This window comes from Triturus cristatus, chromosome 6, assembly GCF_964204655.1.
Source record: "Triturus cristatus chromosome 6, aTriCri1.1, whole genome shotgun sequence".
Lineage (NCBI taxonomy): Eukaryota > Metazoa > Chordata > Amphibia > Caudata > Salamandridae > Triturus > Triturus cristatus.
This window is the reverse complement of record NC_140589.1, coordinates 1,496,988,378-1,497,013,533: the sequence shown is the minus strand read 5'-3', so window position 1 is coordinate 1,497,013,533 and position 25,156 is coordinate 1,496,988,378. Positions and strand designations below refer to the sequence as shown.

The window sequence follows — 25,156 nt, the reverse complement described above, 5'->3', positions numbered from 1 at the left end:
ATCTAATGTGCCATCTCACCCTTTTTTTTTTTTTTTTTTTTCTTTTTCTTTTTTCCTTCTTAGGTCTCGCCTACGCAGCGAGCAGGCGTTGCATAGGAAAACGACCTGTAGCAATCGCTACGGTTTTAGTCCCAAAAACGTGCTCGCGTTGCATTGCCTTTAACGGCAACGCGTGCACGTTTGGCGATTCCCTTGCGGGAGCGAGCTTGGCACCATATGTTTGTAATTAACTTGCAAACACATGGTGTCCGCATCTCGCTCCCACAAGGGAAACACTTTCACTTTTGCCGACACTTTTTAAGGCGCGCACGCTTGTTTGAACAGTGACTTTTGCCGACACTTTTTTAGGTGTGCGCACTTGGTAACATATTGCAAGAACTCGAACCTGAAGGTTTTAGAGTGTTTAATACGAGCACCAGTTACATTACACAACGTCACACACATTTATATGCATCGGCAGACTAAGTGATTTGCCCACATTCACACGATGGTGAACCGAGACTAGAACCTGGTTCCCCAGTTGGCAGCTATGACTGCAGCCCACATCCTTGGTAGAAAGAAGGCGGTAGGCAGAAGCCACATAAAAGCTCGGGTCGTTATGGGCTCGAGGTTTACAGGACCTGGAGCACAGCCAAGCTTCAGGATCGAGCTCTTTCGGTGGCTCGCCCCCCTCTACCCATCCCGGCCACTAAGACAAGTCATCAAGGGTCCAGGACCACTTCAGGAGACTCTGAGCCAGCAGGGTGTGGCGGCTCAAGGCAGTCTGTTGTTTCGGCAGTACTCCCCCCCCCCCCCCCCCCCCCCCGCAATACACCGAATAAGACAACGTGTTACAACACATGAGCACCACCTTCTTTCGGGGGCAATGCACTTTGTGGTGCCCTGCAAACCTTCGAAACACGCAACACCATCACTAACTTCAGTCAAGCAGCCACTAAGAATTGCGAGCTCTGGATATTTGGCGCACTCAAATGAGGCATTTCTAATGAATAGTCCTCCTTTTTAACATTGCGAACATTACCTGAAAACAGTAGCGCCGTGAGTAAGAAGGGAAAAGCTGCAGTTTCTCTGTACTTGAGGGACCCCTCCATTGTGGGCGTTAACAGAAGCCGAGACAACATGCGCCGATCTTTCTGCTTGGTGGGTGTGCCCCTGAGCCCCCCCACCCGCCTTTTTGTTTTTTTTTATTTTTTTTTATTGCTCCTCTTGCATTCATAGATTTCCATTCACTAAAATTAAATGACATGCTTGAGATGTCACAATTGGCTCCAAGTAACATATCCTTCTCACTTGTACCCACTGCTACTACTGAAACTATACGACAGAGGAGGACGAAATTATGCTGCAGGATTAACTACATTGTGCGGCAGGCTAATTATGCGGCATATAATGGGGCACATTTTACAATTGCATTACTTCCGTATTTTGTCATTTATACACCTGTTGACCCTGTCTAGGCGAATGTTTCACCCTTCATCCTAGTAGTACAAGTTTGACACCCACATACAGAAATAGGTGACATAAAGTAGACTTAGGGGCCTAATGTTGTTTTGATCCCCTCTGGTTTCATACACATAAGGCACAAAACCGTTCATAAACTGCGGTAAGTACTCTGCGGCCGAGTGAAGACATTCTACAACAAGCATTGGCATAACCAATAGGTCTCGCCTTTGGGACCTTATAAGTGTTTAATTATGCAGCACATTATCCTTGGTGCAACATCAACTGTTGTATGGCTAAACACTTATAATGTCCCAAAGGCGAGACATATTGGCTATGTCAATGCTTGTTGAAAATGTGATCATTTTTGCACCTGCTGCCTCGTTCCTGCCTTCCAGCAACTTCCAGATATCAATTAAAATGTCAAGAGAAGTACCGTCATTAATCGGCTTCCTGGAAACAGACCGGAGATTTCTCTAGTGGATAGTTTGACTCATCCTAAGGCAGCGCAGAGGGTTAAACTGCCTGCTGCTAAGAAAGTGTACCACTAGTTTTTCTTTCCTTTGGCGTGCAGTTTATCTATTTTGTTTAAAAATGTTTCTCCACATTTGCGAAAAGTACTGAGGGTAGTCTTATGGGTAAGCTCCTTTTCTCACAGAAAGAAGCCCAGGGCGCAGTGGACATTCGAGCACTGGAGAAACACAAGCACATTACACCGTTGACTCTTCTCACTTTCATCTGAAATGTATTTATTCCCACTGTGCCAGCGTAAAGCAGTTCTTTATTGCACACCTTCACCTCTGGTGGGTAGGCTGTGCTTTTAGGAGTCTGCAAGGCTTCTGAAGGTTGTAAAGCATTGGTGCAAGAAAAAATTAAAGTAGTTGAGGCAATATGAAAGATTTATTGATGTAAAACGGGATTGTTCTAGGGCTGGAAGGAAACGACTGTCAGTCTTCAAGTGCCACCATTACTGTTTTGTCATTAGCTAACCAAGTCTGCCAAGGGAAACCCAGATGTCTGCCTTGCGATTGTTTGCAGCGTGCCAAGAGAGTTTCCAGATTGACTCGTCCCTACCCCCGTCTTGCATTACACTGTAAACACAGAGGATGCAAGAATCGAGGACTGCCAAAAGTGCACCTGACACATTTTTACATGCAGGGTAAATTCCAGGTCAACCTGTGGAATCACAACTAACCAGCATATGCAATGCAATAGGTCTCGCATTTGCGAGAGTTTGAGCTATTGGCATTGTAAATGACAACGCCTTTTATTTGTGTTTTGAAAACTTGCAAACGATGTGTAAATACGCACTTTGTACTTATAGAAGCAAGGCTGGCAGTAAAAGAGGGGCAGTTGCCGCCAGCCTTGCTTCTCGTAAGCAAGGACTATAAGCACCACTTGCAGGTTTTCAAAACACATAAATAAAAAGCATTGTCATTTACAATGCCAATAGCTCAAACTCTCGCACCTGCGAGACCTATTGCATTGCAAATACTTGTTTAAAGCAGAGATGGACGAAATTATTTTAATGTTAGGGGTGAGAGCGTTCCAAATTCTTCGTGCTGCACCAGAAAAAGCTTGGTCATAAGTTCTTTTCTTTCAGAAAAGGGTCGGATTCAGTAATAGATCTCAGTGACTCCGGGAAACACGGCATCCTCCTGATATGGTTTTCTGGGCTAGGTACACTGGTGTTTTGTGGTGTATCGCTTTAAGAGTGATGCATACCATTTTTAGTTGAATTCTTGCTTCGTAAGGCAGCCAGTTGAGTGCTTTCAGATGAGGGGAGATGTGGTCGAATTTTCTGGAACCACTTATAAGTCTTGTGGCCGCATTTAGACAGGCTTTTAGTGGTGCTGTTGAAATCTTGGAGACCAGATAGGGTTGTGCAACCATACTCGATCCTCTGACTAGTGCCTGGACTGCTGTTTTAAGGTTATGAAAGGTTTCAGTTTTCTGAGGTAGCTTAAATGGAATTGTTATGAAAGGTTTCAGTTTTCTGAGGTAACTTAAATGGAATTGGGCACTTTTTGCCATTGTGTTAATGTGATAGCATTTTTAGGTTTTTGTCTAGCATAATTCCCAGGGATTTGGTTGAATCGAAGTCCTCGGAGTACAGTTTAGTTCTGTAATCAGTTTGGTCCAATCTAGGATATCCGTAACACTTTTCTGGGGAGAAATCAGAAGGAATTCAGTTTTATGTGGGTTAAACTTGGTGATTACTGGTTAGCCAATGGACGGTTCTCTTTAATGCCTGGTTCATGATACCGATCTATTATATCAATGTGATCTTGATGTAAAGCGGTGTGTCATCTGCGTACATGTGGAAGGAGATGTTTGCTTGTAAGATTTCTGTGAGTGGCTCTACGTACAGATTGAATAGAGCCGGGAATAGTGTTGAGCCCTGAGGTACTCCAATAGAATTTCTGGATGATGCTGATAATGTTTGGTTGACTATGGACTTTTGAGATCTGTTCTCTAAGAACGAACTAAACCACTTTAGGACTGTACCCTCTAAGCCCATCATATTTTTCATGCGATCTAGTATTTTGGCATGGTTCACAGTGTCGAATGGCGAGCAGGATTAGGAGACCGGTTTTGTTGCGGTCGAGTGCAAGTAGAGCGTCGTCCACGATGTGCAGAATTTCTGTTTCAGTACTGTCGTTTGGTCTAAATCCTGATTGGAAGTCATTCAGCAGTTTGAATTCAGAGATGTTGGCTCAATTGTTGTACACATTTTCCAGGACCTTGTTTCGCATGGGAATGTCGTTACTGTTCTGAAATTGTTACGGTCTGAGTGGTTCTCCGTTGTTTTTTTTTAAGATTGGAGGGACTTCCCCTGTTTTTAGGCAGTCCGGTAGTGAGTGGTGATAGTGAAGCGTAAATGATATTTGTCCATGAGTGGATGAGCAGATGGTTTATTGTAGACCAACAATTTGCAGGTAGAGGATCGTTGAAATGATTGTTTGGTTTTATGGTCGAGATAATCTTTATCTAAGTCAATGAAAGGCTTGAATTCTGACCATAAAGCATTAATTTTAGGCATTTCCAGAGCTGGTTGATATTGAGATTTTGGTCAAAGGACATTCAGCTGCTTTTATTTTTTAAACAGATTTTATTTGGTCATTTTGCAATACATCGGGCGACAGCCCCACAGTGGCACGTTTGATCATTTGGACAATATGTGCATTAATAACCATTTCCATGAAAATAGACAAACCCTGCTGAACATGCAGGTAAAATAATAATCTAAACAATATGCAGACAGTGGTCAAATTTCGAGGTACAGCACATGATTCAGCAGATTCAAAATACACATCACAGTAATATAATAAGGCAGTCAAGCTATAAGAACTTGGGACACATGGCAGGGAGCGAAGGATGCCGCTCATGTGTCATCTTAAGGTAGGGGGGCAGGTCGATTCCACGATATGACGCCCACCATGTCCATATCTTGCGATGTTTCCGTGGGCAGCCCCTAGCCTCAAATACTGCATTCTCAGCTCCCATACAATTCGGTCTTCCATTTGCCTATAGTCTGGGGAAGATGATGCCTACCATCCCCGTGCTATGTCCCATTTGGCAATAGTAATGGCAAGGAACAATAGATGTTGTTTGTATTGGTTCCACCCCAATGTTGTCAGTGGAATGCAACAAAAACAGCTGTGTGTCTAGTGGGAGCACCCACCCCAGCACCTCATTAAGACATGACCTAAATCTGTTCCAAAAGGGCTGTTGGGCCGTGCAGGTCCAATATCGTATGGAAGGACCCATCGTCTCTGCCACACCGCAGACACACTGGGGACTGAATAACCCCCATTCGCCACAGTTGTACCCTAGTGTAATCAACTCTATGTAGATATTTGAATTGGATGAGCCTGTAATGTGTGGAGACTGGCGTGCCCCTCGGACAGGCAGTCGCTTCAGCCCAATTGTCATCCATCAATTCAGGAATATCTGCCTGCCAGGCCAGTCGGGTCGTGTCAAGAGTGGTGCGGAGTGTGTGTCGTTAGAGTTTGGTATATTTGCGTAGTCCAAGATCCCCCATCAACAGGCAACCCTCCAAGGGCTGGAACTCGGGGAGAGTCGCCATATTTCAGATCTGGGGGGAGAGTGCGTGTCGAAGCTGTACAAATTTATAAAATTGCGACGTATGGAGGCCGTAATCGGTCTGCAGGTGCTGAAATGATTTTAAAGTAGTGCCCCTCAGAACATCTCCAAGGGTCGAAATCCCCACCAAGTCCCATCCCCGGAACCCGCTCAGTGTGGTAGCAGTTCTGAGGTAAGTAACATGCCACAAGGGGGTCTGTCGAGTAAGTCGCCCTTTCCATCCCATTTGTCTGGTCTTGGCCCTCCATAACTGTATGGCTTGTCTGCCAGCCGGTGGTAAATGGTCTAGCCTTGTGTAGCTATATAATAAGTGAAGTAGGGGGACTTGTTCCATCACGGCGTGTTCAATAGCATAAGCCGGATCGGTGGGAGAATTTAATTTGATTACGAGGATCTGAGACGCAACGTAATATGAATAAATGTCAGCAGCCACGATTCGCCCCACAATACGTGGATTGTGCGCAGGTACGGAGTGCCACGCGAACAGCTCCACCGCCCCAGAGGAAATTGTTTTGTATTGCGTTTACTTGAGCAAACCTCGCACGAGGGATAGGATAAGGGAAATTTTGGAGGCGATATAAGATCCGAGACAGGAAAACCATCTTCAAGATGGCTGAGCGCCCATAAAGGGAGAGCCGACCATATTGTCGTTTATTTTTTGAGGCTGATCAACAATGGGGTGATATTACTTGTTCATAAAATCTTTGGGTACGGGGAAAGGAAGATCCCCAGATATTTGAAACCATGCGGGGCCAGGGACAGCTGCGCGGCCCACGATTCACGGCCTTGATGTCCACACACTGGGAAGAGGATGGATTTAGCTTAATTAGCGTGGAGTCCAGTGGTGCCACCGAATGCCTGAAGAATTTCCAATACACGTGGTCCAGAATACCTTGGGACTGTCCTAAAAAAGAGAACGTCGTCAGCATATAATGCTATGCGATCCAATCTTGAGCGGGACCAATCAAATCCCCTAAGCACCGGGTCACCTCTGACCCAGGCTGCCAGAGGCTCGACCGCCAGGGCGAACAACAATGGAGACAGTGGGCAACCCTGGCGGGTACCCCTCTGGATCGGAAAAGGGCGAGAGCGGTGTCCCGCAATTCGAAATGATGCAGTCAAGTCTGTATACAACAGGCGTATATAAGCCAAGAAACGGGGTCCAAAGTTGATTGCCTCAAGCAGTTGAAAAAGGTAGACCCAGCTTAGTGAGTCGAATGCTTTGTCGATATCGGCTAACAATAGGGCAGCAGGACGGCCTAAAGTGGGGGCCTCACTGATGGCATTATGGACTCTTCTGATGTTATGTTGAGTGGCCCTCTGCGCATGAATCCCGACTCATCGGGGTGGATCAAATCTGTAATACACCCCCTAAGGCGGTCGGCCAAGACTTTCCCTAATAAGATGGGGCAATAGGAAGATGGGTCCTCAGGGGCAGGTTTGAGAAAAAGCACTATCTCCGCGTGGCGCTAGTCCCTTGGTAGCCTTTCCTGGTCAGGTGCGTCCGCAATGGTTGCCAATAAGTGAGGCCCCAAGAGAGGCATATGGGATTGGAGGAATTCCATGGGGAAACCGTTGGGACCCAGGGTGCGACCTGGCCGAATCGCACTGAGGGCGCCAGTCAGTTCTTTTAGCGTTATTGGAGTCTCCAGATGTTCCCGGACAGAGTCGGGGAGTCTGCGGGGTGGAATGTCCATAAGGAACTCGCTATAAGTTCGGCAGAGATCTGCTCCTTCCGGGCATATAGAGAAGTAAAGTGCTTCGCAAACTCTTCCGCTACCCCCGCCGGCGACGTGTGTAAGGACCCGTCTGAACCACGAATAGTGGGTGTGATGGGCGGGGTGCCGTCTGCTTGGCACAATCTGTGGAGCATTTTACTGGACTTATCCCCCCACTGATATATCCGATGTTGCGATGCCTCCCAGATCTCTTTGGCTTCGCCCAGCAGATATTGACACAGTTCTTGTTGTGCGAGCACTAAATTGCGGCGAATTATGGGGCAGGGATTGGCACGGAGTTGGGAAGATAGGGACGCCTGGCGCATTTCTAAGACATCGAGCTGTTCGCGGCGCGTACGCTTAACTTGTGTGCGATAGCTAATTTCGTGGCCCGGACGGTCGGCTTGAGTGCTTCCCAGAGGGTAGTGCTCGAGGGAGCAGAGGGGCCTTTGTTGGCCAAATAGGTAGTGATCGTTGTATTGAGCATATCGTGATAGGCTGGACTGCGGAGGTGCCAAGGGGACATTCTCCAGCCGAATGGGGGCCTGCGGGAGCTCGTGTGGAATTGCATTGTGACCGGGGAATGGTCAGACAGCGGGGTCGATGTTTTATCTGCAAGAATCTATGAAGAAAAACCCGGGGGACAAGAAAACAATGTAGTCGGGACTGTGACCCATGGACCGTCTATGTGCGTGTGTGTGTGTGTGTGTGTGTGTGTGTGTGTGTGTGTGTGTGTGTGTATGTATGTATATGTGTGTATATATATATATATATATATATATATATGTACACACACACTCACTAGGGTGGAATTCGTGCCTTATGTCTGCCCAGTCCATTGTCTATGCCAAAGTAAACAATTTGGTCAGATCCAATGGATGAGGGGAGTCGAGGATGCGCTGGCGGTCTAATGGCCCCATGGTATCATTCCAGTCACCCCCATCAGGGTCACACCAGTTGGAAGGGAACCCTAGATCCCCAGTAATTTTTCAATAAAAGTAGCGCCTAATGGTGGGGGGGGCATAAATGCTACCGATGGTGATCTGTTCACCATAGATCGTACCTGTGACGAAAAGGAATCTGCCCCCAGGTTCTGCCCTATGTGCAATGCATTTAAACTGAACTCTGCGATGGATAAGAACCGCCACCCCTCTGGAGCCCCTTGTGAACCCTGTGTGGTAGATGTGACAGAAACCGAAGCGAGCGAGGCACGGGGCTTTCGTTGCCATTAAATGGGTTTCTTGTAGAAGCACGATGTCTGCCCCATACCTCTTTGTCTGTCGCAGGACAGCCCCACGTTTTACCTTATTTAGTAGCTCCCGAATATTCCAGGATACCACCGTTGGGTCCCCCAAGGGGGTTTTCGTCACCGGGTGTCAGAGTCCAAGTAGAAGCTGAGTAGAGCTAGGAGATCGGCATGAAAGACCATATGAAAAATATCCCACCGCCTGCATGTACAACAAGCATTTACAATGCAATGGTCTCGGCATTGGTAAAGTTAGAGCTATTGGCATTGCTCATGACATTATTTTTGTTTATGTTTTTGTTTTTAAAACATTTAAAGAAACGGCATTGTCATGAGCAATGCCAATAGCTCTAACTTTAACAATGCCGAGACCGTTGCATTGTAAATGCTTGTTTGTAAATCCTTACGTAAGCCCAGCTGCAAGGGGATTGTTATTGGTCGATACTTAAATCTATTTTGCAAACCTAAGAACATAAACCTATTTTGACTTGCACTTGTGACGAACATCCATTTCATAACTTTGTGAGTCAGATGTGTCAGTAAAATTAACTTCTGGCATGGATTTTTAGTCACTTCAGAAATAGTTTCCTTTCCGTTAACCCTAGCTAGCCTCCCTCCAGACCAACTCTAGAAAATTCCCCTAAACTCACTGGATTGTTAGGCTCTCTGAGAAGCCGCACCTGCGTCGCCATGCAAAATGAATGACACACCACCAGGCATCAGTCTTAAATTCCAAAAACATATGACACCCAAGACTATCCCTTTCCCTAGTGCAGAAAGAGCGCGCGCCTATGTCGCGCCTTCTTCAATGCAACCAATGACAAACGGGTTCTCCAACAAGGCACTACTTTTCACCAATCAGGACTCTCGCACGCCACCCCACGCGGTCGACGCGTGCTAGCATACCTCAGAAACGTGAAACTCTCTAATTGCGGGGAGGGGGGAGCGTGGTTACCCTTGCAAGGGTCTCGAGAGTAAATGTCTGCCATTTTAAGGTCATGCAGTTTCAGTCGATCCTCTCCTAAGAATTGAACGAAACTGCCTGACTTTAACATGATCGACAGTGCCGTACGCGCCTTGCTCCCACACAGTTTCTTTGTTTCATCTTTGACGGTATGCGCGTGACGTCACAGCATAATAAAAACACACTTTTGTACACACACTTTGGCGGAAGAGACGCTTGAGAGTAAAATAATGCGTCTCGTCACAGCCCCGCCCCTTTGTCGCCTATGGACTACTTTGACACCTGGTGAAAGAGTCCCCACTTTTCCGATGTGTTTGTGCCCCAATCCGGATGTAAACATCCCCAAAAAGTATTAGTTTTCCGTACTTTTGTATGTTTTATACGAAGCCCTATTCTCTCGCCTCTTTTACGCGATTACGGTATATGTTAACATATTTTGAGCATGATGTCTAGCTCAACAATAGTTAACAGCAAAACACATTTGAGTTTATGTCGAGTTTGAACATTATTTTCCCGAAATTTCTCAGCACTTCCTCTATCCGTCGCGGAAGAACACAGCCATATCCTACTCCATACCGCCGACTGCGGCAATCAGAAAATGACAGTAACGTGTTCTGGAATTAGTAGAATGACATATCAGACGTCACAAGTAGGGTTTCATGTTTTTAACAAGGCAGAGCAAAAGGCACACCACTGCCTTTCTCAGAGGTCAAGAAGAAATGCCTCGGAGAAAGGCAGCGGCATTTTCGGATTCAGGGGCGTGTTTGTCTTTTCTCTCCTCCAGCCATTGGCTGGAGGAGAGAATGAGACTTTCTTTAAAAAACACGCCCCCGATCCGAAAAGGACGGGGCATGATTGGAGTGACGGGACCTCTTCTCCAATGGCTGGCCAGCATTTACTAGGCCAGCCAATGGAGAACAGGGGAGAAGAGGGGCGGGTTCAAGCCCCTCTTCTCCCAAGTCATTATCTCTCGCGAGCGAGACTGCGCAAGCGCAGCCATCGCTAGCCGAGACCTAAAACATATAAACATTATAAAACAACATATCCGAAGGGATATCCCACCCCACCGACGCTACCAAAAACAAGGAGCATCTGTCGCGGGGCGAAGAACAGTGGACTCCCAACGGGTTGGGGGGGGGGGGCCTTAGATATCCCACCAAAGGATCCCACCCGCCCGATAACACACGAAAACCGGGATTGCAATACGCCCGTGGCTTAACAGCCCGTGGTCAAGGACCCACGTCCACCCAGACAACGACATTACTGATATATCTTCAACCATATGCAGTGTCTTACAAATCACCATTTGGAGAGTGAAGCAGTCCATTCATGGTGGTCGCTCAGGGCTCGGTGACACTCTGTCCGACCCCGGCCGCTTTTGGGACTTGTTGCGGCGTGGCCACTGAGTGCGAGAGCTGCGATAGGAATCTGAGTCTATGGCAGATGGAGAGTTCGCTCGGAGCTGAGGATGCTCATCCGACCATGCGAAGACAGCCTTGGGGGTGTCGAAGAAGTAGGACTTGGAGTTGTAGATTACTTGCAGCAGGGCCGGATATAGCAGCATGTATTGAACGTTCAACTCCCTAAGTCTGCGCTTCGCGGCCATGAAGGATTGGCGTTGTTGCTGGACCAGGCGCGTGTAGTCCGGGAATACCAAGATTGAGCGAGAGTCGTGTATAAAGCAGTCTGTGTGTCCTGGCGAATCGCAGAAGGGCGTCCCGTTCGGCATAGTTCATGATCTTTGCAATGACAGGCCTTGGGGTTGCACCCGGTCGGGGGCCTCTGTGTCAGGGCCCTCTGCGCCCTCTCAGCAACGAAGGCAGAGGATAGGTCTTTAGGCAGGGTATCTTTGAGCCACTTAGTGAAGAAGTTCATCATTGATGCCCCTTCATAACCCTCGGCCAGGCCCACGAAGCGCAGGTTGTTCCTCCGAGCGTGGCCCTCCGCGTCCTCCACCCTAGAGGCAAGTTCCTGCGTGACGACAGTCAGCTTATTGACTTTCTTTTGAAGTGATGTCACTGAATCTTCCACCGTTGAGACTCTAGTTTCGGACTCGTGATCCAGTCTACTGCCATACGAAGATCTTGGCGTAGGAAGGGGACTTCGTATCCCGCAACATCGATTTTGGCGTCCAACATGTCTCGGGCACTGTTAATTGCAGCCAGGTGGGCTGCATTATCTGGGGCCGAGCTGCTCCAGTCTCCGCCAACAGTACCTCCGGTAGCTGTAGTGTATTGGTCCATAGTGCCCTGCTTGGGGCCAGCCCCACCAGGTCTGCCCTTGCCCATTAGGATGGTCGGCCCTGGCTGTAAAGTAGACAAACTGGGTGATGAGCCCACACCCACTGGGCAGGCGGTCGTCCCCCCCGAACCCCCCCCCCCCCTCCCCCCCCCTTCCCCCCCCCCCGCAGGCGGGACTAGGATGCTAGGATGGCAGAGGCCAGGAGGGTACAGCCCCGGATGAAGCACCAAGCATACACAGTGGAACAGGCCGGGATGCCGGGTCCGCCGGCGGGAAGGTGTCCACACCACCCAATGCACCAAGTCGAGCCCCACAGGCCCAGGGAGAACTCACGGGGGGGGGGGGACACTGGAAATGGCCGTGAGCCGCGACAATCCGTGGGCCCTCTGTAGCTCCAGCACACACGTCTCTGCTCCCTCAGGGCAGTGCTCCAGTACCTATAGGCAGTACAGGCCAAATAGTAGGGAACAATGTGGACCTGCCCCACACAGCAGTTAGAGCGACCTCGGGGCCACCCGTGTACCAATCCAGGGTAATTATAGTGTGCTCCTCATAAAGTGGAGGTCTGTCCCCAAGGCACTGAAAGCGCTGATGCTTCTGCCTGCCAGCCCCGGGCCGGTCGCGGGAGGAAGAGGAATAATGGTGGGGTCAATCACCGTCTGGGTCGTGGCCCGACCCCAAGTGCCTAGCCAGTGTCCCGCTCAATCTGCCCTACCAGGGCGTGCACTCAGCGGCGGTCGGAAAGGCCACACTCGCTGGCTCATGGGGCAGCGAGATCTCTGCATCCCTCACTGCAGAAAGCCGGGCGGCGTCTCTGGACAGGCACCACCGCAACCCCGGCGCGGCTCCAGAAGAATGGCAGCTGCTGAGTGGAGGGGGAGGGGCCAGGCGGCGTAACTCTCACGCTGGCACAGAGCTACCCAGCTGCGGGGCTCACCGGGGGTACAGGGCACCACTCCCCCGAAGTTCATGCCTCAGGCACAGAGCAGAGCCAGCAAGGACCAGGGTGATATCCAAGGGTAGGCGCCATCACACCCACGGCACTGCACCAGTACGATGGCGGCCGCGGAGCAGAGTGGAATGGGCCAAGGGTGATCTCCGCACACCGGTGCTGCGCTACACACAAAAACAGCCTGCCGGGGGGGGGCACGGGGCACTCGGCACTCCCACTCCAAGGTCCGATGCCTGAGTGCCGAGCAGTGCCCGCACCGCAGCTCCACACCGCAGTCCCCAGGCCGGCCACAACAGCGAGTGCGGCAATCAGCAGTCCGACTCGAGGATCTGTGGTGTTCTCTGCTACCACCCCTCCGATCTTCAAATCGAAGAGATCTCCACACTCCAGAGCCGGTGGGGTAATCGGCGGAGCTAGGTGAGTCTTCTCCAGGCGGGATTTAGAAGGATAATTATTGGATTATGGCGTGGGTGGACGGAGCTCAGCTAAGCTGCGTCTGCCATGATGGCCTGTCAAGCCACGCCCCCCTTCAGCTGCTTTTTTGAGCTCCACCTCCATCGATTTTGGCTTTAGCTGTAAAGGAGGAGAAAGCTTTGCTGCTTATGTTTGATTTTGTTGCTGCAGAGTTGGCCGTTTTGTTGGATTGATCTTTTAGCAGTTCGAATAGTTTCTTCGGTCTGTTTTTTGCATTATCCAGTTCTTTCCTGAAGAAGCTTTTTTAGAATTTTAGAATGCTTTTATTGTAGGCCTTTCTGACCTGTCCTTGGTTGGATTAAATGGGGTGAGGAAGGGTGTTGTCGCCATTTCCGCTCTGTGAATCTGAGTGATCGTCTTCCTTCGTTAAGGGAACCGTTAAACCAAGGGTTTTTATCTTTGTCAGGGGCCTTTTTTGAGTTTTAAAGGGGCTATGTCCTAAATTATGCTCGTCATTCTATTATTGTAAAAATCTGTGAGGTCACTGTCTACCATGTTGTTAGGCGGTTGCAATTTTCTCACAGCATGCTGCGAGATTTTCCATATTGAGCCCTCTACTGTCAAAAGTCAATTTTCTGGGTTTTATTGATTGTGAGGAGGTTTTCGATTTTATGTGAGGTATTTGGAAGGTAATGATGTGATGATCGGACCAGTCGCAATGGATGATCAGCTTTTTCTTTAGAGATGATCCAGTCTATGGAAGAGCCTTTAGAATGGGTTAGTAGATAGCATTCTTGAACCAGCGATTGATCTTCAAGGTAGGCTTTGAGTAAATTGATCTTATTGTCAATATGATTATCCTAGTGGAGATGTAAGTCTTCTAGGAAAATATCATTGGAATGGGGAGTAGAGTTTGCTGTGATGATTTCTATCATCTGTACTATGAACATGGAATTTTTGCCTGGAGTGTGGTAAAATACGAGAATTATGCAACCCTGATCGTAAATGTACGTGTACTTTGGGCACAAAGTGTAACGTTTTGCACATGTTGGTGGGTTGCTCAAAATTAATAGCCCTGCAGAAACCTTTTACGCCCCATCTTTTGAAAATATGCTACTCTATGCCGTGCACTAGCCATTGAACTTCTTGTTAACATGCCTAACCTTGACATTGCAATAGCTATTGGAAGATACATGGTCACAGTAAAGTTTTATATGTAGAAATGAGTTGCAGGATGAAAGTCATGATGGGGTGGGGATGTTTAGTATACATTTTATAGAAGACTAGAAAGTATAGTTTTTAATTTGAAATTTTTAAAACCATTTCTCATTCAATGGGTATATTGAAGCGGTGTGACTATGATCTATCCATCGTGTAATGAAATGTATGGAAAATTACTTTTCTTATTTAAGTGTATATAAACATTTTTTTGCTGTTTAAAGACCTGTGGTCAAAATAATTATTTTGACTGAATAAAATGTTAGTGAGGGTGGCAATTCTTATTTTTAAATTGTTTAAAAAATATATTGAATGAATTTAAAATATTTAAAAATTTGATATAATTTGAGGAGGTAATGTGTAACTTGAATATATTTTTTGAAAATAAAGGTCAACAATTTTCCCTTTATTTTCTAACACGAAGATGTCCATCCCGGTGAAGGAGAGCTCAAACGGCCAACTAAAAGTAATTTTACTACCGCAAGATGAGTTAAAGAGGCTCCACCCTCTCATTTTAGTGAGTGGGGGTCTTAATTCTGCAAATAGGAGGAAATCTCTACTCGGAAATGGTGAATAGCAAAAAAGCGGAGATCTACGCAGAGATGTAGGTGTAGATCTGCACATGCAAGTTTTTTTATTTTTTTTATCCTTAAATCTCCCTTCTTCCAAATTCCAGCAGTATTGAGTAAAATACCTTTACTTCAAATCTTTATTTGGAGTCCTACTCTTGCTGACTTGTGAAATTTATGTAAGGCTGGTCAGCTTTTGCGGAAACAGCCTTTTAGTTGGAAGGAAACCAATATGTGTTCATCATTGGTTGATTTTGCTTCTGCAATAGTTAAAACCAACTTCTGCTTTTTAAGATATTGTCTGCGTGCCGTCGAAATCAATGAGATTTAAACTAACGTGGTTTAATTCTTACGTTTTACTGGTTTTACGAAATCTGTCATGAAATTTCATTTAATTTGCACAACTGTTGCAACAAGCTCCGGTACCTCTAGTTTTGCTTCCCTGTAAAGTTCATTCTACTTTCATCTACTGATAGAATTTTGTTTAACATAAAAGGGTATTGTCATCATTAGCATATGCACTGATATGATGCTGGCTAAACGTGCCACTAAGTAATGTGTAGCCCTATATAATGTGGAATATATTTTCCTCTACCAGCTACTTCCAGTCCCACTTTTTAGGTCTCGCCTAGGCAGCACTTGCGCGGTCTGTTTGAGACATGTTGTATCTAGGATGTGGTCTTGAAACGCCCATCTTTTTCATTAGTTCCTGTTGTTGCCCTTAAGAAATGCTGGCTTTTCATTGGTGAATATACTTAGTAGTCCCTCCTTTTGGAATTTTGTATCCACCAATGAGGACTGCCCCTCTTACGTATGTTCTTGCTGTTCAGGTTATTTATACTTGGAGAGGAACTCTTTTTTTTTTTTTTTTAAGTTGGCCTGCCTCTTTGCTCATTTACTGTTCTGTTTACTTCTGCAATTAAACTTTGGTTGCTTCATTTGCTTGCTGTCCCTTTATCTCCCTGTGCCGCCTCCTCGCCCCTCCCACAAAACTGCTTTGGTTGCTTCATGTCCCTTAATCGCCCCTTGCCTCCCCCTCTCTCATTCCACAACACTGCTCCTGTACATTGCATGTTTACTTTGTCAACAATGGTGATAAGTGCCACCCAAAGATCGCAACTAATGGATGTGAAGGCCATTCACATTTTGAATAGAAATGTAACTCATGCATACAGAAAGCTTGTCACCTATGCATGTAGCCCAAGTAAATTTCTCTTTCCGATGGATATTGGGAAAACTCGGTCTAGCCTTTTCAGTATTTTCAGTATTATCGCCACCTGCTAAGTTGTTTTTAGCGAGAACAAGTAACGTTTCTGCAACCACGCACTCGGTTATCAGTAGCTGTTCTCTGACATGCTGGTTGTAACTGGTGCTGAGGCAGCTGATGGATACTGTAGTCACTGATCTATGCTCCAAAGTTTGCCCCTCAAATCTTCCTGCCTTTACTGCTGCCATTCCCACCCCTCAGTCATCACCTTTCCTTAAGGCGTCTCACTACTTCACTGCCCGTTACTTTGATGCAGACCATGTCTTGCATTGCTCATGCATCTATTTCACCTCCACATAAACTTTTCTCCGAGTATCTTTTGCTATTTCTTTCTAAAACACAAAGATGCAAGAAATGTGCTATAGTAGCTAATTTTCTGACCCAGGACCTTCTTTCTAATCACTGCTTTGGCCTTTCACCAACAATATATATCTTGTATTTCTGGGCAAACTGCTTTCGTTCGTTGGACCTTAATTTGTGTATAAACCAACTGGACCTTGTACTTTGGCTTTTCATTTAGGAGTGTGCCTGTTTCCATTTTCTGAGAGCATTAAGGGCTTACTTTGAAGAGGCCTTTGATCCCCTATTATGTGGGGCTCCTCCCTAGATACCAAGAGGTTTTGTTAAGTTTGTAGTCCTGTAAACTAAAAAGATCAGTTTGCTTTTCTGGAGAGGTATCAGAACTTGATCTGTTTTTTATGTATCAAGTGGTAACCCAATTCAACTCCAGAAAATTCCACTACACATGCATCCACTCAGCTACAAAACACATAATTGCACTCCACATAAATCGACTCCATGCCACATAGCATCGCTCCACATAAACGCACTCAACTGCACATAATTCCGCTCAACATAAGTTCATTACATGCCACGCAATTCCACTCCACAACATAATTCCACTACACATCACATACATCCAATTCACACCACACAATTCCACATCATGCCACACAATTCAACACCACGCCTCATAATTACTCAATGCATACCACCACACGACACACAATACCACAGCACTACAATTAATTTCCACATAATTGCTATCCACATAATTTCATTGCACACACATGCACTGATCAAGCATCTCTCATATTGGTTTTCTTCAGGTCTTTCAGCACTGCTTCTTTACCATAACCTTTCAAAAAAAAAAACGCAAACACACTCACTCCTCTTCTTTTTTTTTTTTTTTTTTTTTTTTTAAAAACCTTTATTTAACAGCATGTGCAGACAAATACGGGCCTACAACCCCCAGGCCGGCCTCGACAATAAAAGGGCACATCAGCAATCAATTATACAACTCAGCAGCATATCAGTACCAGCACGAATAGACCAGGTTACGTTATACACAATTGTGCCGCCGAGCGCCAGGATGATGAGGTTTAATTTTTATAAAGTTTTGAAATAAGTCCATAGCAACAGGTCTGGAAGGATCCGAATCAAAGCAATGCAGTTAGGACTATAGTGGGCAACGATCATCAGAAGAGTCAGCAAGCATTATCCGTAAGGTAATCAATCGCACTCAATGTAATCAGGATAGAAAAGAAGCATGTCACATGACGATCCCCAAGCACTACCCACAAGTTCCCAATCCTCCCAACGACCCAAGAAATAAGAAAGGAAAGAGCAAGCGGGAAGGGTAAAGAGTAGAAAGGGAGAAGAGAAAAAGAGAAAAGGAAGAAAGAAAAAGGAGGCCCATAGAAAAAAACCAACAAGGAAATATACCCCCCACCCTACACGCATGCAGAGGCTACGGCCTACCCCCCCCTAGCAGTGTGTCTGTCGCCCCAAAAGAGTACCCGAAATGTAGGAGAAGAGAAAGAGAAGAAAAAGAAAAAGAATGTCACGATTAATCGGAGGAGGGCCAAGGATCTATTCAATGCAAGCAAAAACGTTACCCGCGGTCACCCAACCCCAGGCCCCGACCTAACACCCACGCTACATGTACCTCCAACAGTCACAAGTCCCAGTCCCAGCCATACACGTATCAATGTGCACCAAGAAAAACCCCCCTCCTCAGCCTTGGCCCCTTCGAATCTGCAGTCCAACAGAATCCAATTGCAGTACAGCCAACCTGGGCGGGATGGGCCACCATGGAGTCCGTTGCAGAAATCGAGGTGTAAGAGACAAGTCAAACTGGAGTGAAGCTCGATAGTAAAGGACCGCAGATTGCGCCACTGCTATGCCGTGGCTAGTACAACAGGGAGCAGGACGATGCATAAGTTCCAGAGTAGCGGCCGGCCGATGTACAGGAAGCAAGTCCAGGAGGACGCTCAGAAACGTGGCACCAAAGGACAAAGGAGATGGGCAAAACGGCGTCCGAGACACAAGCTCCGGCCATACCAAGGGAGCAGTATTGTCAGACTCCTCCAGGGCAGAGCCGACGAGTACCGCAGCGGGCACTGGGACACGACCCCCCGTCACTGCCACATACCTCAACTCAGGTGATCCACCGACAGTCGACTGAAGATGTGGCTTAATATGCCGCACTGGAGGATCATCATGGCCAGCTGAAAAAGTCCAATCAAACCGGTCCCCCAAACCAGTGAAAGAGTCGCAGAAGGCCAACCGCAGGTCCTCCAGTGCTGCCAGGATGTCGCGAAGCCCCAGCGGTGGATCAAGGAGGGAGGGTGCTGTTGCGTCCGCCATCTTAGGCAAGCAACCACCAAACGCCCCGGGAAGCAAGCCCCCCTCACCAGCCATCGGTATCTGGAAAGCGACGAGCTCTCTGCGGGGCCCCGGTGGTGCAGGAAACGTGGAGGCAGCCGGTCGTGGAGAGGCTTCAAGGACAGGGGAATCTGTGGTGCAGGGAAACCCACCGGCAGGACCAGGGTTCCCGATGCGGAAGATGGCGGCCGCTGCTGTAGACTGCAACAAAGAAGCGATCCCGGCCCTCTCCCAGCTGGGCCGGGATACAGTATACGGGAGCCGGATACAATGTTGCGAGCGAGGCGCGCTGGGCAGCCGAGCATGGAAAAGGCTGCTGCGAGAATCCCAGCGCCGCGCTCCAGGTCCGGTGCACCGGCTCCTCCCTCTCCACAGCGGCCGCTGCTATCGTTGTCGCCGCCGGCCGTCCCCACTAAACAATAGCCCGGCTGCGACCGCTTGGAAGGCCGGAATGGTAACCGGGGCTCAACTCCGCCGGGGCAGCTCCGTTCTCGACCGGAGTCACAGTAACGTGGTCAGGAACGTGGCGCTGGTAAGCGTAGGGCTCGGAGGCGCAGGATTCTTGCCAGGATATCGACGAAGGGCGCAAGGGTCGGCGGAGCCGAAGAGCTAGGCGGCCATCTCGGCTGCAGGCTAGGCTCCTCCTGACACTCCTCTTCTTTTGATGTCTTCTGCGTACACAAGTGCAGCTTCTTTATGCGTCTAACTTACTCTCCCCTTCATACTTTCTCACACACTTTCTTCTACTTTTTCTAGAGTTCATTCACTACTTCATACACAAACTACCTATCACTCTCAATCTTAATTATCGAGCTCCCACCCCTATCTTTTCAACATAGCACATATTTCCAAGACACAAGTACACTACACACAATTCCACAACTAACCATTCCAATTCAAACCACGTAATTCCACTACAAACAACATCTATGCACTCGACTACAAACAAACATAAATAAAAAACTATCATTTACAACGCAAATAGCTCTAACTTTCGCAAATGTAAAACCGATTGCATTGCACATGCTTGTTTTTGTGTGGCTTGACAGCACTGCGTTCGCCAGACAATTATGACAATTATGTGAGTGTCACCAGGGAAGGGGCTTTGGCTTCACCCTCTTGTTAGAAGTCAAGAGTACCTTTTTTGATTGGGCAGAAGTTGCGTGATTCCACAAAAAAATGCTTGCCCTTCACACAGCTGTGATAATTTAGTTTATTTGTGCAGCTGCCGAAGCTGAAACTTTTTCAGGGCACACACATGCCATTTCAATGCTATTAAAGTGTCTTTGATAACTAGATAACTTTTAGTGTTTCTATCAGGCAGCAGCACAGATGGGAGGAGGACAGTTCATGCACATGTCTTTTTTGGTCTGGCTTGACAGCGCATTTATAAGGTGACCTATTGGTTTTGCCAATGCTTCTGTAACAGGGTGGGGCCAGTCACGTTCATCGTTTTACATTCTATTAATCTTGTCCAAGTGTAAATGTAGTGAGAAATTTGAAGCAGAGTGCTTCAGAGGTAACAAGTTGTTGCCTTGGTGAGTCTCTATTGGCTCGGTTTTGATGTTCCTAGTGACTTTACTGATCATGAAGTTGGCTGAAGTCACAACAGCTGTCTTGCTGATATTGCTGCACGTGTTACAATTTATAAACAACCTTTTTCTTTTCTTCCAATAGGAACGTTTTCTTCAGTGACATAAACATCTGCAGTGATGGCATCCCTAATCACTCTTCAAGTGAGGGCATCAACTATACCAGGTAAAGAGTACTTTATTTTATATTGCCACTATATTATAAACCAATATATCCAAGTTTTAAATTAGCAAATATACTGGATGAGTCAAACATTTAACCAATCAAGTAGTGTTTTACACGAGGAATGTACCGCTTCATTAGTCGTTAGCAATTAACATTTTTCCTCCACCCATGGACCTTTTTGATTGTATCCTCAAACCAGGGCCAGGAAGGATCTGAAAACTGCCAAAACTGTTTTAATTCCAGTCCCTTAATACTAAACTCTAACTTGTATTTGGAGCGAAGAGCAAGAAGTAGTGTTCTGGGTGAAATGTCATTCAAATTACCTTCCCATCTCAATAAGGCAATCTATAATAATAATTTATTGGCTCAAACCCCATTCTCTCACCCTCTATCTATGTATGAACAATAGGTTATAATGTGTGTGATGCCCAGTCCAATGTAATTTGAATATTTAGCTAATGTTGATTGGTCCTCAATGGCTAGTTAGAAAAAAAAATCTTAGGATGCCGGAAAGGGGGGATTAATATTTTAAGATCTAGACTTCCGTAACAGGCAAACATTTTCCTTGTTTAGGCATGATAGAATGTTGTAAAATGTAATCTAGCTTTCAAATCCTGGCTCTTGGGTAAGATACAGATTGACTATTGTTGACTTTCTTCTCCGTAGTTATGCCATATGTGGCTTGGATGATTTGTTTTTGATTAATTTAGTTATACTACATTATGTAGAGCCCACAGACGTGCACCCGACTTTCTTTATTTGGGGCATTTTAACAGACTTCTTCAGGAGCTGCAGCACTAGTGCTTTCTGAAGGAAACTAATGCAAGATTTTCATTGTACTTCCATCAGTTAATTTATGTTTGGATAGTATGTTGTTCCGCAGGCAACATTAGATTTCTCCATGGTGTGATCTTTTTAAACTTCCATTTGAGCCCTTCACCTGTGCCCTGTCAATGCCCTTTAATTTTGCCTTTTTACGCAAGTTTGTCTCTTGAACTACTTGTCTTGACTCCTCTTTTTAGGACTCGCCTAGCGTTGCAGCGCGCATGCACTGCTCACTCTGCGAGGCTTCTTCAAATCGATTAAGTTTTAGAAGTGGAGTGTAGGCTCCGCCCCTTGGTCTCATTAGCGTGCGTCATCGTCTAAGTTAAACGCTGGCCTCTGATTGAGAGGCTTTTTAGTCCCTCTTTGTTACCGCCCTGTCTCCTTTTGGCCCTGCCCACCCGGACTGGATCGTTCACTTGTGGCGTTACACAGGATGCTTTAGTTAGTCAGGGTGCACCATTTTCTTTAATAATGTGGGACAATGCTGGTGCTTGAATTGCAGCTCACCCACACAGCAGTCACGGGACAACGGCGGGCGTTACTTGCATGCGGAGCAAAGTGCTTTTTAATTGAATATTTACCAACACCCATCCCCCCCCCAGCACTCGTGGGACAATGGCGTGCCTTATTTGTATACAGAGCGCAATGCGCGCTTTTACTTTAATAGTTGCAGCTAGTAGCGGAGTACCTGGGGTGATTTGATATATTTTTTTTTTTTTTATAACTTTAAATCAAAGAGGTGTGCCCTATTCATTGACACCGCGCTCTGTTTATTATTATCATTCTTTTTTTACTTTAAGCCTAGCGCTTAGCTGCTGCACACCCCGGTCCCTCCCTCAGAGCGTGGGTGGCCTCCTGCTCTGGAGTGCAGGCATCGCGGGCGACTGGAACTGCAATCCACCCAACCGGCCCCAGAAGGATGCAAAGCTGAGGCATGCAGACCGGATCTTGAACCGCCATCCACGGACACAAGCGGCTCCCCGAATCCTCTCCCTATGCGCGTTGGCGCCAGAACAGCAATCACTTCTTCGGCAGAGGACCTACAACCCAGGAAGCGCGAGGATCCTGGTCTTTTCTTTCTTTCGTATAATGTGTGTTTTGTTTTTGGTTCTGCTTGTTGTGGTGGTGGTGCGCCCACACATGATTGGTTTGACCGAGGTTTGATCTTTCACAGGTGGCTGTTGCTGCCACGCAGTATGGTGTATTGTAATTTTCAGCCTCTGCTGACTTCAGTTCCACAGAGGCGAAGCCGCAGAGGGCATTAAAAGTGAATGGTGCCATTTTCATACTGATAATTTATCGGCCCTGAGCTCGTCCGGCCAGTGTAGGGTTCCCTGGGATAGGACCTCTCACTGCAGGCCTGGGACTGAACCTCGTACAGCAGCGTATTGTGTGCGTTCTTCAGAGGCGCAGAGATAGTGCAGCGGGTGCAGTGTCATTTGGATTTAGGGGTGTGAGGAGGCCACTGCACACCTACAACGACTACCGTTTACAACACAGCCGTAAAGGGGGAGAGGGTGGGGTCGTTTTCTTCCTTGTATCCGACACATTAGTGCTTTCAATGCTAAAAATAAGTGCAGGTACTTCCCAAGTTAGGCTAGGGGGAGGACCTTGAACCGCCATCAAAGGACACAAGCGGCTCCCCGAATTCTCTCCCTATGTGGGTTGGCGCCAGAACAGCAATCACTTCTTGGGCAGATGACCGGCAACCCAGGAAGAGAGTGCTTGCTTTTATTCAGCGCGTGTGCCTTTGCGGTACTGTAAGAACACGAAGAATTTCACTAGGGAAGTCATCGCCTGTGCCAGCGATTACGTTCCTCTATCTCCTTGTTGGCACTTTCTTCTATAGTGCCCTTTATGAACTGGACGGCCTTTAGCCGCTTTTATGAAATGTCGGTGCGTAGCTGGCGCTCGTTATAAGTGCAAAATTGAAGTCAGGAGGACCTGAAATACCTTACAGGGGGCCGGGATTCCACACTTTCCCGGATTCCCCTCCTCACACTGCCCTCTGGGAAGAATGTCAAATATTCTCTGTACGTTTTGAGTGCCCAGCATTGCCTACCTTGTGCAACCCCTCCCCCCCCCCCCCCCCCCCCCCCAATCCCTTTGTACGCTGTTCAACTCCTGCCGGCCAATGAATCTAGGGGGGTGATGAGGGGGGTGGCAAGGGAGTGCCCTTTGCTGTGTTTCTGGCATCCAGCTGCTATATGGCTTAGTCTCTGCACCTGTGCAGGGGCTGCTGCTCAGGAGAGCGAAGCTGCATCGGCTTGTGCAGTCCCGGCTCGTCTTTTACAAATAAACAGGTGTGAATGCTATTCATTCTGCATGCTAGCCCTCCTTTGAACTTTTTTCTCTGGTTACAAAATGCTTTACTCCCATTTAGGAAACAGCGTAACTTTATTTTTCTTATCTGAAAGAAACACGTTAGATTCCTCACCTTAGAATATCCCCAGGCGTCAGACTGGATCCGGAAGATTTTTCGTCAGCAATACCCCTTGCGTGTCGCTAGGCGTCGTCTGCGGCTCTGCGTCCGTCGTCGGCGTCGTGCGCCGGAGTGACGTCGTCGGAGTACTTAGACGCCGCCCTCGCGCGCTGACGTCAGTTCTTCTTTTTTCCGCGCCAGTAAGCGCAGATCCGGGAGAGCTACCCCTTTAGTCAATTTTTGACTAACTTTTTTCGATCCTTTTTGATCTTGTCTCGACTCCGGTGCCGGTAGGATGCCTGGTTTTAAAGCCTGTGCTGACTGCAACCGCTTGATGTCGGTTACGGACCATCACCGCCGGTGCCTTTACTGCTTGGGCCTCGACCACGGTGCGGAGTCGTGTTCGGACTGCAAGGCCCTGACCTCGAAGGCTAGACGGGAGCGGTCCCGTAAGCTTCTCGAGATTCGCCACTTGGCTCCGCGCGCCTCTCGATCCCGGTCCAGGAGGAGGTCCAAGGATCGGTCGCGGAGCCGCAGCCGACGTCACCATCGGTCATCGGGATCCAAGTCTTCGGGTAAGTCGAAGCATTCCAAGAAGTCCAAGAGGCGACGCCGCTCTTCGGACTCCCCTCGCCGGTCGCGCGACTCGGCCGAGGGTCAGGGTGGTTCCACCCCCGCGGCTCCGGCGGAGCCGCAGGCGCTGCGCACGTCCCCATACCCACCGGTCCCTGGGACTGACGCGACGCCGGCGGAAGTCGGTGCCTTCCTCTCGGCCATGAGGAGCCTGGCTCCGCTGTCGACGCCCGCTGGCTCGCCTTCGGGCCCCGCGGACCTGACTGGGCTGCCTTGCCTGCCGGCGGCTCCGGCCTCGACGCCGCAAGCGCCCGAGGGACTCGTTCCCGAGTCCCCGCCGACGCCAGTCGACCTCGTAACGCCTCCTCTGCCGGCGTCGACACCGATACCGACGCCGACTCCGCTCGACGTCGAGCCCCGGTTCAGCCCCACTCCGGGCCCGGCGCCGATCCGGTGTCGATGGACGCCGCGTTCGGCGCCGCTGGAGACACATTATGTCTATCGCCCGGCTCCGCTCCTTCCTCCTGTATACCAGGAATCGGATGATGGGGACAACTGGGAGGGATCCGAGGATCCTATGGCCCTTCAGGCTCAAATGTCACAGGACTGGGCAGATGAACTGGGGGAGGCCAGTGGCCTGGATACCTCTCCGGACACTGGATTCATCTCTCCTCTGACTGTGGCTTCGGAGGAGGGCGCTGCTTTCTCTGTGGTGCTGCGCAAGGCGGCCGCAGCCCTTGGGCTCGATCTGCCTGCCGTGGCTGTGAGGACTAAC

General features: G+C 48.1%; 1 protein-coding gene across 2 annotated transcripts in view; it reads left to right on the top strand.

Annotated features, from left to right (window-relative positions):
* The window catches only part of GPCPD1 (glycerophosphocholine phosphodiesterase 1), a 701,876-nt gene that overhangs the window by 35,028 nt on the left and 641,692 nt on the right, over positions 1-25,156 (top strand). For both annotated transcript variants that reach the window (XM_085612626.1, XM_085612627.1), the window contains exon 2: positions 20,481-20,561. In XM_085612626.1, coding sequence (XP_085468752.1) covers positions 20,516-20,561 — 46 coding nt within the window. In that variant the 5' untranslated portion in view covers positions 20,481-20,515. The remainder of the gene's footprint in view (positions 1-20,480; positions 20,562-25,156) is intronic.